The sequence below is a fragment of the Lepidochelys kempii genome, chromosome 1, assembly GCF_965140285.1.
Source record: "Lepidochelys kempii isolate rLepKem1 chromosome 1, rLepKem1.hap1, whole genome shotgun sequence".
NCBI classification, from domain to species: Eukaryota; Metazoa; Chordata; order Testudines; family Cheloniidae; genus Lepidochelys; species Lepidochelys kempii.
The window spans coordinates 6333366-6348157 of NC_136380.1; the positions used below are offsets into that span (position 1 = coordinate 6333366).

The 14792-nt window shown below is 45.2% G+C and overlaps 1 protein-coding gene across 1 annotated transcript; it reads right to left on the minus strand.

Annotated features, from left to right (window-relative positions):
• Positions 1–11365: 11365 nt before the first annotated feature.
• On the minus strand, positions 11366–12304 carry LOC140894846 (olfactory receptor 51G2). The gene has a single exon (XM_073303607.1). The coding sequence runs from the start codon at positions 12302–12304 to the stop codon at positions 11366–11368; it is 939 nt and encodes a 312-aa protein (XP_073159708.1).
• Positions 12305–14792: the final 2488 nt, after the last annotated feature.

The window sequence follows — 14792 nt, forward strand, 5'->3', positions numbered from 1 at the left end:
ATGAAATTGTTTTTGTAATATTTTATTACAGTGAAAAGTTTTGTCATAACATTTACACAGCCGTACTTTGACACACACATGTCAACCACAGGTACTGAACCCAGCAGGACCTATTGAGTAGCCAGAGTGCTCAATGCTACATCCGCAGTGTGTTGTAGCCCAGGGCCCAGTCTGAGGGTGGGAGAATGGCCGGAGTTCACCCCATGAGAGGGCAGGGTATGAGTCCTGTCATTTGGCACTCAGAAACCAGAGAAGAGGCAGAGATGAACGTAGCCCTGTAGCTCTGAGGGGTATCTTCAGGGCAGAAGTGCTAGAACCTTCAGCCAGTCAGGAAACAGAAATATGCCCTATAGGACCTGTTACCAAAGATCAAAGCAGCTCTGAAGTCCTGCATCCACAATCAAGTCAAAGAATAAAATTGTTGAAAATGCATTTTCTGATTAAATTTCCAGGAGAAAATAAACCTGAGGCAATTGGGGAACAAGTCACTGATATTCTGTGGGGTCTCCTTTTGCTCAGCCCCTGGCAGAATTGGGCCCAGAGCACACAGCACCTGTAGAAATGGGACCCCTTGAGAAATTGTGACTCAGGGCATTGGGGTTTTAACACTCCCAACTCACTTTGAATGTCAAATTTCTGTGTAGCTTAAATTACTCACTGTGAAACATGGGCAGATGGAGGGGAGGGGTTCCCAAGCTACCTAGCGCTGCCTGCCCTCCAGCCCCATCACTGAGTCACCACGACAGCCCAGCTGTGTCCTCTGCCTCTGCACAGAACATCTGCAAATGTAAACAGCTTCCAGCCTTTCCCCTCCACTTCACATTTTAAAGACAGCGAAACCTGGCAACATACCCAATTCCTGCTGGAAGAGGAGCCGCTGACACCAGAGGTCTTCATCCTAAAGGACAAAGCGTCATTGGAGCGGTCGCACGGGCAACAGGCAGTCTCTGTTCAGGCAGGAAGGCAACCGTCTTTATGAAGCATGTTTACACAGTCCCCTGGGGGCCACTTGACCATCAGGGAACCTCAGCTGCTCGGCTTAGTTTGCACCAGCTTTAAACCCCGAGAGAACCAACCGCAAAGTGCAGGAGGCGAAATCACAGGGAATGCATGATGTTGCCACCCAATTGGACTGCAGAACCAGCCCTGCTGCAGGGTCTATTCCTGCAACTGGGGCTTATCATCACTGTTAGTCACATGGCTACCTTGAGGGCGGTTGAGTGGTAATGATGATGCTGTCACAGCTGTGATCTTGCTGAAATAAAATAGATTGATAATATTAATATAGGAGCAGATTTTTCCCCAGCAGCCCCTTTCCTGCATTACAAACCCAGGGTGCAGGCCAGAGAAGGGCGATTCCACAAGGCTGCATATATGGAAATTTCCCTCAGATTCTTCCAGTAGGGGAGCTCCCTTCCCTTCTCCTTGAGGACTGAAATGGGGACCCAGGATCCAGGAATCCCCAAAGTTATACCCACGTCTCAGTGATCCACTGGGAGCTAGGCCCCCCACCCACAATATCTGGGCCTCCCCAACTGCTCTAGGACCCTCTCCAGCTCCCTGCTAGCTCATCAGAGTTGTGCTACCAGGGCCTGTCACAATAGCCCACAGAGATCGGGAGAGTGGTTGGTGTAGCTGAAGGGCACAAATCCTCAGCCATAGACTGGTCAGGACGTTTTGACCTTTCCATACCCAGAGTGCAGCCAGAGACTCCACCAGTGCAAACTTCATTTATTTTATGAAGGAGAAGCAGATAAAAAGCCCCAATTTCTCTTTGGGATCCAGGCAGCTGCAGCTGGGCAGCATCATGGCAGTTGAACTTTTAGAGAAAAATGATCCATTTTCTATGAAAACACACCCCAGATAATGGATGAAAAGGAAACATTTTAGTTTGGGTAATACTCTTTTTGTGTGTGAGGGCAAGGAGGGGTGGGGACCTCTCGGTTTTCCAGCCCAGCTCTAGCTTGAACCGTGAGCCTCTGTCCCTCGTCCTACAGGATCACACCCCTAGGTGGCAGCACTAGCCCCGATTAGCTTGTCACCATGCTATTCCCAGGTAGTAAGTGTTTTATGAATACAGGACATAGACACTCAGAGAGAGAGACCAATAGACTACTTTCATGTGTGAAATGATGTTCCATTTCCATGACTACTCATGCATTTGACTTTGAAATCCACTTCCTGCAAACCCTCATCATGCCTGAATGACAGATCTGGGGTCACTATGTACTAGAGATGGAGAGTTCAGGGAATTAACAAATTCTATACCGATCCCAATGCCCTTTACCACTCCGGATGCAGGCTACAGACTGACAGAACAGCACCTGAAGAGAACCAGTCAGCTATTAACCCAGGGACAGAGGAGCTACCCAACTTAATTTACTGACAAATGATTGAATATGGGCTGAGATGCTGCAATCGTTTCAGGTTCTGAACAAACCCTGACGACAGACACTACATTTTAAGTCTCACTCTAACCTGAAAAATCATCTCTGAAAGATGATGAGACAGGAAGGAATGGGTTGGCATGTGTGTACTAAAGAGCAAATGTGTAAATGTTATGCCAGAACTTTTCATTATAATACAAATATTGCAAGCCAAATGTTCATGACATGCATATATATTGAAAGCCAACAGTAGAGTTGTTGGAATCTCTACAGGAAGGAGCAATGGTAACTTTAGTGCATAAAGGCTTTTGCTTTAGAAAGTATTTCAATAGTATTCCAAATAGTGTTTCTAATGGGCTTGAGCTATTAACTCTTTGTTCAGTGAACAGTTGTATGATTCTGTCTCCTGGTAATTGACCAGAAGCTGTTTGTAACACTTACATTCAGGGTCACGAACAAAATCACTCTGCAATACCTGTGCAAGTCTTTACAAAATGTCCTGACAGAACAGAACCGCTGGTGAGTGTTTCAGTAAAAAGTAGAGCTGAGGTGCAGGAAAGAAGAGTGTAATAGTGTTCTATATCATTGTGGCAGGTTGGATCACAGAAAGCCCCTTGGGAACTGCCACCTCTGAGTCCGTTTTCCCTGGCACCTTGGGACTTTAGTAGACTGCCTGGTTTGAGCCAGACACACTAGCCTGCTACAAACTCAGACCCATGTTTGAACAACGTCCCCCAAAAGCTGCAGTCTTAACTGAAAACAGCTTGAGAAGTGTTCCTGTCTCCAACTCTCAGATTCCGAGCTCCTAATGGGGCTGAAACCCCAAATAAATCCATTTTACCCTATATAAAGAATATACAGGGTAAATTCATAAATTGTTCGCCCTCTATAACATTGATAGAGAGAGATGCACAGCTGTTTGCTCCCCCACTCCCAGTATTAAAACATACTCTGGGTTAATTAATAAGTAAAAAAGTGATTTTATTAAATACAACAAATAGGATTTAAGTGGTTCCAAGTAATAACAGACAGAACAAAGTGAATTACCAAGCAAAAGAAAATAAAACATGCAAGTCTAAGCTTAGTACAGTAAGAAAGTGACTACAGATGAAATCTCACCCTCAGCGATGTTCCAATAAGTTTCTTTTACAGACTAGTCTCTTTCTAGTCTGGGTCCAGCAATCACTTACACCCTATGATTACTGTCCTTTGTTCCAGTTTCTTTCAGGTATCCTTTGGGGGTGGAGAGACTACCTCTTGAGCCAGCTGAAGACAAAATGGAGGGGTCTCCCAGGAGCTTAAATTGACTTTCTCTTGTGGGTGGAGATCCCCTCCTCTCTCCTATGCAGAATCCAATATACCCCAAATTAAAAAAAAACCAGTAAAATAACTAAAAAATAATCTCCATGGCTTAACAACCAAGTAAAAGAATCAGTGAGAGATAAAAAGGCATCTTTTAAAAAGTGGAAGTCAATTCCTAGTGAGGTAAATAGAAAGGAGCATAAACACTGCCAGATTAAGTGTAAAAATGTAATAAGAAAAGCCAAAAAGGAGTTTGAGGGACAGATAACCAAAAACTCAAAAGGTAATAACAAAATGTTTTTTAAGTCCATCAAAAGCAGGAAGCCTTCTAAACAACAGTGGGGTCCCTGGACAATCGAGATACAAAAGGAACACTTAAAGATGATAAAGTCATTGCAGAGAAACTAAATGAATTTTTTGCTTCAGTCTTCACGGCTGAGGACGTTAGGGAGATTCTCAAACCTGAGCCGTCCTTTGTAGATGACAAATCTGAGGACTTGGCACAGTTTGAAGTGTCACTAGAGGAGGTTTTGGAATTAATTGAGAAACTTAACAGTAACAAGTCACCGGGACCAGATGGCATTCGCCCAAGAGTTCTGAAAGAACTCAAATGGGAAATTGCGACACTATTAACTATGTTTTGTAACCTGTCCTTTAGTACCCAATGACTGGAAGATAGCTAATGTAAAGCCAATATTTAAAAAGGGCTCTAGAGGTGATCCCGGCAATTACAGACTGGTAAGTCTAACGTCAGTACCGGGAAAATTAGTTGAAACAATAGTAAAGATTAAAATTGTCAATTACATAAAAGAACATAAATTGTTGGGCAAAAGTCAACATGGTTTCTGTAAAGGGATATCATGTCTTACTAATCTATTTCGTGACTATTTAGAAAAGCTGGATGTGCACAAGTCCATGGGGCTGGACGCGTCGTATCCGAGAGTGCTAAAGGAGTTGGCGGGTGTAATTGCGGAGCCATTGTCCATTATCTTTGAAAACTCATGGCTATCCGGGGAAGTCCCGGACAACTGGAAAAAGGCTAATGTAGTGCCCATCTTTTAAAAAGGGAAGAAGGAGGATCCTGGGAACTACAGGCCAGTCAGCCTCACCTCAGTCCCTGGAAAAATCATGGTGCAGTTCCTTAAGGAATCAATTCTGAAGCACTTAGATGAGAGGAAAGTGATCAGGAACAGTCAGCATGGATTCACCAATGGCAAGTCATGCCTGACTCATCTAATTGCATTCTATGATGAGATAACTGGTTCTGTGGATGAAGGGAAAGCAGTGGACATGTTGTTCCTTGATTTTACCAAAGCTTTTGACACTGTCTCCCACAGTATTCTTGTCAGCAAGTTAAAGAAGTATGGGCTGGATGAATGCACTATAAGGTGGGTAGAAAGTTGGCTAGATTGTCGGGCTCATAGAATCATAGAATATCAGGGTTGGAAGGGACCTCAGGAGGTCATCTAGTCCAACCCCCTGCTCAAAGCAGGACCAATCCCCAATTTCCAGTTTTTCCACATCCTTCTTGTAGTGTGGGGCCCAAAACTGGACACAGTACTCCAGGTGAGGCCTCACCAGTGTCGAATAGAGGGGAAAGATCACGTCCCTCGATCTGCTGGCAATGCCCCTACTTATACATCCCAAAATGCCATTGGCCTTCTTGGCAACAAGGGTACACTGTTGACTCATATGCAGCTTCTCATCCACTGTCACCCCTAGGTCCTTTTCCGCAGAACTGCTGCCTAGCCATTCGGTCCCTAGTCTGTAGTCGTACATGGGATTCTTCTGTCCTAAGTGCAGGACTCTGCACTTGTCCTTGTTGAACCTCATCAGATTTCCTTTGGCCCAATCCTCCAATTGTCTGGGTCCCTCTGTATCCTATCCCTGCCCTCCAGCGTATCTACCACTCCTCCCAGTTTAGTGTCGTCTGCAAACTTGCTGAGGGTGCAATCCACATCATCCTCCAGATCATTTATGAAGATATTGAACAAAACCGGCCCCAGGACCGACCCTTGGGGCACTCCGCTTGATACCAGCTGCCAAGTAGACATGGAGCCTTTGATCACTACCCGTTGAGCTGCTCAGTCAGGGCGGGTAGCTGAGGAAGGAGGTCGCCCAGTGGAGGCTCCAGCCCAGGAGCAGTGGCGACTCGTACAGGAGGGAGCCGAGGGGCCAAGAAGTGTGACCAGATACTGGCAGCTGTGGGAACTCCAGGGAGTGCAGGGGGCTGAGAAACCTGAAGACCCTGATGCCACAGGGACTGCTAAGTTTGGAGAACTGGTAGGAAGTGACCCAGGAAAGGGAAGGGAGTGGTATCTCCTACCACTCTGAGGGCAGCCTGTTGTGGTAGGATTCCCGCTGACCCGGGACAGATCATACCGTCAATGACAGGGCCCTGGGTTGGAGCCAGTGAAGGTGGGTGGGCCCAGGCTCCCCTACCGGGGGTCTCTAACCACCCCGCCCTTTTTTCTGATGATGTAGTTCACCGACCTCTCTCTTACCTCAAAGGAGATAGATGAACTCCAGCCGCAGGGCCGCACTCTCCTACGAGGGGAAGAGGACTTAGAAGGGCTCTGGACCTCAGGCCACACTGCTTTAGGTGTGTACTATAGAGACTCCGGCTGCTAGGCCACGCTATCCCACCAGGGGAAGACAGTTTTGGGAGACTCTGGACATTGGGCCACGCTACTTTAGGAGTGCATTATAGAGATTCTGGCCGCTAGGCTTCGCTATCCCACCATGGCAAGAAGATTTAGAGGGACTCTGGACATTGGCCCATACAGCCCTGACTACAGGAGAGGTTGTAAACCAGGGTAAAAGCCGGAAGGTGTGGTTAACCTCGCCCCACCCCTGGAATCAAAGGAGTTGACAAGGTACAAAACCCGCCACAGGGTGTAACGTCACCATAATTTTCCAATTTTTCAAAAAAATCCTGAGAGAACAGAATGGCTTAGTCTGTGTTTCAGCAAAGTCTAGAGATGTGGTGCAATAAAGAGGTGTGTGATGCATGGCTAGAAAGGGTTGAACATCCTGCAAAATAAACAACCCACAGAAGACACGTGGGGAGATAATGTTTGTGTTTTTGTATATTTACATTTGTATAAGTAGCATGGAAAATGTAATCAACGGCCCCTGTCAGTGCTGTATTCTGATAATTCGGAGGTCAAAAGAACATCCTATCATGTAAATGAATTGTAAACACGGGATATCTCAGTATTCATCTCTCTTTGAAATGTACTGTGAATGGCGGAGAACAAGCAAATTACCTTATGTTAATTTGTATAGCTAAGTAATGGTGATAGACCTCCTTCAAAGTCATCCTAATGACCTTTTGTTCCCTGAGGAATTCCAAATTGTCAAAAGACAGCAAATTATATAAAAGATCCTTGGGTCCTGATTCTGTCATCTCAGATCTGCTTAGACTTCATCAGGGGAAGTTTGAGTTGCAAGACTGAGGTCCCAGGTATGCTTGTACGCCCTGAATATGAGATTTGGACATTAAACTATGACCTATGAACTGAATTATAAAGGAACTCTTTGCAGCTATGAAGCTCACCATCTCTGTGATGAAACTGCACCTCAGTGAACTGAACTCATGTCTGGATGTATAGTGATATTTTAACCGTACTCTCTCTCTCTCTCTTGTTTTTTAATACATTTTAGTTTAGTTAATGAGTGTCTGTCTGGTATCTCAGAAGTAAATCTGGCATTAGATAGGGCTCAGACAAATGATTCTCTAGAGCAAATTAAAGTTGGTGATCAGGTTAAAGCCCTAACTGAGGAAGGAAAGGATACAGTCTTGGTGAGTGATGAACTGTTGGCTAGTAAAGCCTGGAAAAGTAAGCCTGACCCAGGTAAAAGTGGTGTGTTTAAAGTAGCTCATGTAATAAGACACTATTTGTGGAAAACAGCAATTTATCCGTTAAGGGAGGGGAAGGCAAAAAAAGTTTAGAAGAGCATAAGCAGCCTTCTGAGCTGATGGCTTTGTCTAATCAGCAATTTAGGAAGGCAAGGTTAGTGGAACAAGAGTATCCCTATATCTTACCTGTTACCAGTGTGGAGAATTGTGACAGTGAAGGAAATGTTCCTCTGTCTGTTAGGCGTAATGACTTGACCATGAAGGGAGCTACCCCAATCTCCAAGCAATTGTCCCTGAACAGCCCTGTGTGCTGTGACAAGGGGAATGAGATCCCAAGCTGGTTGTCTCTTAAAGGAGAATGTTTCTCCAGGTCGAGGTCCTTTCAGCTGAGAGAGACCCCCTCATTTGGGACCATTTAAGCAGAGTTCTGCTCACCTTTGTTCATACAATAAAGAAAATAACATTGATAACAACATTTCACTAACCCTGCATTCAGTACGACAGTGATTTGTAACCCAACAGCAGCCAAAGTAGATCACTTTGAGCAATACCGCACTATCAGCTGGACATCTAGGCAGACTGTGTGTGTTCATGTAAATACCATTTGCTTCTGAAGTCTCTACCACTCCGAGCTAGTCATCGGGGGGGGACTCATTCAGACCCTCCTTAAAAAGTCTTATGAACCAAACATATGCCAGGGTCGCCTGCCAGAGAAGGGGACGGGGCTCATTTACCCAGGTGGTCGCTTCCAAGCTTATGTCCCTATCGGTCACATTTGCCCATTTTGCATCACACTGGGAGTTCATATGGAGTTGCTTGCCAACTGTGACCCTGCTCGGCACCCTGGATGATGGATTTGCCCCTCCATAGATTCAGGAGAAAAAGCATGACTCAGCGTTATCATCTGGAAAAGGAATTGTTCTTGGGCTCCTATTTAGTGATCTCACAGGAGTTTAATTCCCTGAGTTTCTGGTAATCTCAGCATGCTGAGCTGCCAACTGCCCCCTCTCCAACCACTAGCCCCAGAGAGGAAGGATGGTTCAGGGCTTAAAGTGCTAGCCTGGGACTCAGAAGAACTGGCTTCAGTTCCAGCCTCTTCCACTGACTTCTTCTGTGGCCTTCGGCAACTCACTTAGTCCCTCTGTGCCTCAAAAATATGTTTTTTTTTAATATGGCTCAATGTAAAAGTGTACATCTGGGAACAAGGGACGCAGGCTATCCTTACTGGATGGGGGACGTGATCCTGGGAAGCAGTGACTCTGAGAAAGACCTGCACGTCATAGTGGATAATTATCTGAAAATGAGCTCTTAGTGGTGTGCAATGGCTGAAAAAACCCATGAAATCCAGGATGTACAACCAGGGGAATCTCAAGTAGAAGCAGAGAGGATATTTTACCTTGGTATTTGGCACAGCTGGGAGCACTGCTGGGATATTGCATCCTGTTCTATTGTTTACAGTTCAAGGAAGACATGGATAAATTGGAGGGGGGTCAGAGAACAGCTAAGAGAATGATTAAAGGATTAGAAAACCTGCCTTAGAGTGATACACTGAAGAAGCTCAATCTGTTTAGCTTAACGGAAAGGGGTGTTAATGTTAAGAGGTGACTTGACCAAAGTCTGTAAGAGCCTGCATGAGGAACAAACATTTAACAATGGGCTCTTCAGCCTAGCAGAGACATGATCCAATGGCTGGCAGATGAATCAGACACATTCAGAAAGGAACTAAAGTGTTTTTTTTTCTTTTTTTTTAAGAATAAGGGTAATTAACCATAAAAAAAATTTACCAAGGACTGTGGTTGATTCTCCATCACTGACAATTGTTAAATCAAGGCAGTATGTTGCTCCAATAGGAGTCTCCTCTAGGAGTTATTTCGAGGGAGGTCTCTGGCCTCCGCTATACAGAGGTTCAGACTAAGGGATCACAATGGTGCCTTCCAGCCTTGGAATCTGCTTAGTGGTGTTAACAACATTGGCCTACAGCATGGGGTGTTGTACTGATGAATATGTTACAGATCGAGAGGTACTCAGATGCTACAATAATTTGGGCCATAGATAAGTGCCTCTCCTACCCCCCAGCCCCATGCTCCTCTTTAACTCAAAAGCCCCCAGTGACATCCTTGCTGGGGTCTGCGTTGGTTCAGGGTTGCTGCATCCCCTGCTTCTTACTTTCCCCTTACACCCTACCCCCCTGTTCCTCCCCTTATCCTGAGGCCCTTCCCCCGTTCCTCCTCTTCACCTCAAGCCCCTGGCCCCAGCCTGGCCGGAGCCGGGTTGTGGTAAGAATTGGCCAGGGAGCCCAGGCCATTGTTGGGAGCCCTGGACTCCCCACCTTTAATTTGTGGTGTGTCCTGGTGGGTGGGAACACAGGCTGGGGGCTGTTCTTAGATTCTTAGGCCCAAGGAAGGTGAATTGAGAATCATAGAATCATAGAATATCAGGGTTGGAAGGAACCTCAGGAGGTCATCTAGTCCAACCCCCGGCTCAAAGCAGGACCAATCCCCAGTTAAATCATCCCAGCCACGGCTTTGTCAAGCCTGACCTTAAAAACTTCTAAGGAAGGAGATTCTACCACCTCCCTAGGTAACGCATTCCAGTGTTTCACCACCCTCCTAGTGAAAAAGTTTTTCCTAATATCCAACCTAAACCTCCCCCACTGCAACTTGAGACCATTACTCCTTGTCCTGTCATCTTCTACCACTGAGAATAGTGTAGAACCATCCTCTTTGGAACCACCTCTCAGGTAGTTGAAAGCAGCTATCAAATCCCCCCTCATTCTTCTCTTCTGCAGACTAAACAATCCCAGTTCCCTCAGCCTCAGTCTCATCAGGGCTCTCTGGACATCTCTTACCACAGCAAGGCTCCAGCTTCCAGCCTGGGCAGGGTCAGGGCCATGGGGGAAGTGGAGGAGCAGAGGGTGGTGCCTCAGAGGGAAGAAGAGCAGCAGGGGTGGTGCTGAGCTGGGATAGGAACTAGCCAGCTCTCTGTATGGGAGCTGAAGTCATTGTCACACCTTTCCATTATGGGGACAGAACAAAGGGAGGGTAGGGGAGAGAATATGGGCCAGAGTCTCTTTCCAGGATTCAAGTGTGTCAGACGTCCACTCACACACGCAACTCTGCTCTGCTTCAATGGGCAGTGGGCTCAGCGAGTGTGCGGTGTGCAGAACCAGCAATAAGGAGGGAGGGGGCTGCCTCAATGGCCTCTCCCAGGGCTCCTGCATTAATCATGTTTCTGACATGATTTAGTCACAAGCACCTTTCTGAGGCTGTAGGGGAAGGTTGGGTGTCAGTGCCCCTTGAATGGCCCCTGTCCACAGCTGCTGTAGCCCTCATGGTTCACACAGCACCCAGAGCTCTCAGGAAGAAGCAGGACTGAGACTGCAGAACAGCTCTTCAGCTTTTTTCATGGCCCCTGGATGTTTAACCAGAGATGGGACAATGACAGGCCAGATGAAATGGGAAACAACATTCACATCCCTTCTCTTTATTGATGCTATCAACAGGAATTCTGAGGTCAGAGCAGCCAAGGATACAGCTCTTTATGGGCCAACATCCCACCAGTACCCTGGCTCTCCAGAAACACAATAACTTTATTAATCTCACTGCTTCCCTTGGCCTCCTTCCCCCTTTGCATTGTCCTCCCTCCCCAGTGGATGGGGGCACCCCTCTCCCGTTGCGCCAGGGCTTAGACCTCATCTGAACCTCTCTATAGAGTCGAGATAAGTAGCTCATATCATCCCATGTGGAATAGGTGGCCCGTGCTTTTTTTTGTCTCCCATGTCACCAGTGCTGTAGCCGGGGGATGAAGTGACCCGTTACTTGAAGAAGACCCTGATTATCCTTGCACGAAGGTGTTTGCTTTTCACGCTGTACACGATTGGGTTCATCAGGGGTGGGACCAGTAGGTAGACATATCCCAGGACAATCTGAAGCGAGTGAGAAGAGCTATTCCCGAATCTGTGTATCACTGGCAAGCCGAGCATTGGTGTGTAGAAAAGCAGGACAGCGCAGAGGTGGGAGACACAGGTGTTCAGGGCCCTGAGGGACTCCACATGTGATGTGATGCTCAACACTGTTCTGAGGATCCTCACATAAGAGAGGAAGATGAGCAGCGAGTCTAACCCCACTGTCAAGAGTGCAATAGACAAGCCATAGATGCTGTTGACTCTGATATCTGAACAAGCTAACTTCATGACCTCTTGGTGCACACAGAAGGAATGGGAGAGGACATTAGCTCGACAGTATTGGAACCGTTTCAGGAGAAAGGGGAGTGGGAATATTAGGGCCACTGCCCTTAGCACAAACAGCTGTCCCATCTTGGCTATTCTTGGCAGGTTTAAGACGGAAGCATATCTTAGGGGGTTGCAGATTGCGACAAAGCGGTCAAAGGCCATCAACAAGAGCATGGACGATTCAATGTATGAAAGTGAGTGGATGAAGAACAGCTGGGCAAAACAGGCATCGAGGCAGATCTCCCTAGAGTTAAACAAGAATATGCCCAGTATCGTTGGCATGGTGGCTACTAATAAGCCAAGGTCTGTGATGGCCAGCATGGAAAGGAAAATGTACATGGGCTCATGAAGGCTTGGATCTGTTTTTATAATGAACAGAATGACCGAATTTCCTACTATCGAAATAAGATACATTAAGCAGAAGGGGATAGAGATCCAGAGATGGACGTCTTCCTGCCCAGGTATCCCAGTGAGAAGGAACACTGCAGAGTTGGATTTAGTGTCATTGAGAGCTGACATCATGGACTGGGCAGGTCCGAGGAATTTTCAATTTTCCTTCCTGAAAGGAGAAAGTACAGGAGACTAGAAGATATTTAATGAGACACCTTTCTGCTCTGAGTGCAAGTCTAGAGATTCCCAGGAGCTCAAGGAAGATCAGCAAAAACATAGTATTGGGAAGATAGGCATTGTAAGACTGGATCATACCTGTAGCCCATCTAGCTCAGTATCCAGTGTGCAGTTCTAGATGCTGGAGAGGAAGGTGAAAGAAGCCCTGTAATAGGGAGCTATGAGATAACCTGCTTCCAGAGAAAGTTTCCCCCTGACACCCACTAGTTAGACATATTTTGTGGCGTAAATCAAGAAGATTTAGATCCCTTCCAAGTCTTTTTTAAAACAGTCCTCACTACTGTAATTGGATTTTCTGGTAACCCATATAAACATAGGTTTCAGAGTAACAGCCGTGTTAGTCTGTATTCGCAAAAAGAAAAGGAGTACTTGTGGCACCTTAGAGACTAACCAATTTATTAGAGCATAAGCTTTCGTGAGCTACAGCTCACTTCAAAGTGAGCTGTAGCTCACGAAAGCTTATGCTCTAATAAATTGGTTAGTCTCTAAGGTGCCACAAGTACTCCTTTTCTTTTTTCTATATAAACATCCTGTCCCTCTTTGAATCCTGCTAACCTCTTGGCCCCATTGATATCTTGTTGGGAGTCTGGCAGCCTACTTGAGCACTGTATGATTTTACAATTGTGACCTTCACACAGACACCCTTTCTGGCCCTCCACTTCTGAGTGTGGCCCATTGTATCATGACCTGTATAAACACATGGCAAGTGCACTGAAAACGGCTACTGTATTTATCTGTCCTGCTTTTAAGCTATTTATAAACATGTTCCATTGCCTCATTGTAGATATATATTTATATTCTCCACTATTGAGACTCCAAATCATGCAAGTTTCAGTGCATATTTGGCAAGTTACCAGCTAACACTGATAGTTACTTTAGCTGGGTGGGGAAAGGGGCTGGCTGAATAGTGAAAACACTAGGTTTGCGCTAATATCCAGTTGAGCGTGCAACTTATTTCAGCTATGCTTATGTGACAGGTGATGTGCATAAATGTTATATAACCACTTTTACACTCCCCTTTCTTTGTAGTGCAGTGGGCTAGCTTGCCTTTATCATATTCACTGCTTTGCATGATATGCTACTTTGCATTACATTCAGCAGTGATGCAAGAAACCAATAGGCCTGTATCCTGTAAGTCATTAGCCTCAGAAAGTTATCATAAGGCTTAAGGCCTATGAAATTTGAACAGATAATCTTTGCACAAATAAACAGCCCAACTAGTTGGAAAACCCCAAGTATTTTGGGAGCTAAAAATAGAATTTAAGGGGAACGTCTGACCACAGGTGCATATGTACATGATTTCAACCACAGAAGTGTCCTGGAAACAAATTGACGTATGTAACAGATATATGAGATCCATCTAAGACTACATCTTTTCTCACAAGTTTCTTATTTTCTTATGGGTTTAATTATTTGTTTTATGATAATAAGTTTATATTAGACTATAATTTGGTTGTAACACAAGTGACCTACTGGCCACATCCTGTGCGTTGTTCTAAGTCAAGGTTAGCGTACATATATTTTGGATCTTTCACTTAGATAGGTGGTAATGAGCTAAAGCATAAGACCCATATATGGTTGTGACCTTTAACACAGAGGATGCATTGAAGTTGGTTGGCATAGGGACTTTCCTAAGTTCATACCCTTTTAAACTTAACGGGTACACCACAACTTGGAAAGAACTGAAATAACCAGTTAGGACAGAAATAACAAATGTGATACCCAACAACAAAAAGGTTATGGTAAAGAATAGACATGTATGATAATAAGTTGAGATTATTGATATGTTAACCTATAGGAAGAAGACACTCCAACATTAATAAAGTGAGGAAAGACAAATAAGGCAAAGGGGGAAAATCTCCTACTGAATATGTATTAATCATAACAGCATCAGCATAACTTATAAAATGGCACCACAGGCTAGGGGTGATAGGAGAAAGAGATGTAGTCCTTGGGAGGTGCCAGAATGATGGCCACTGGTGATGATGGGGAACGTGATGGTGAGAAGGAAGATAATGACTAACACTTCAGGTTGTCCTACAAGAGATTGTGTGAGTATTGGGATGTGCAGATGTACATTATTTAGTATCTCTATCTACCTTACTGAGTTGGGGTGTTCGTGGTTGTGCTAAATTTATATTTATATTTATATTTAATAAACAATATTTGAAAATATGAAGGAGTTCCTGTAGTATGAGTGTGCAAATGTGGATATCATGGTTCCCAACTATATAACAATTTAAATAATACTGGGGCTGATCTTGGGACAAGAACCCTTCAACCTTCAAATTAACTACTGGGGATTCTTAAGTAATCAATATAATTAATAAACAATCTAAAGATTGGGGAACAGAGTGGCACCTGAAATGGGACCCTGAGAGGC

Bases quoted from the DNA above. Each gene is read 5' to 3' on its own strand.
- LOC140894846 (XM_073303607.1), bottom strand. From the start codon at position 12,304: ATGATGTCAGCTCTCAATGACACTAAATCCAACTCTGCAGTGTTCCTT.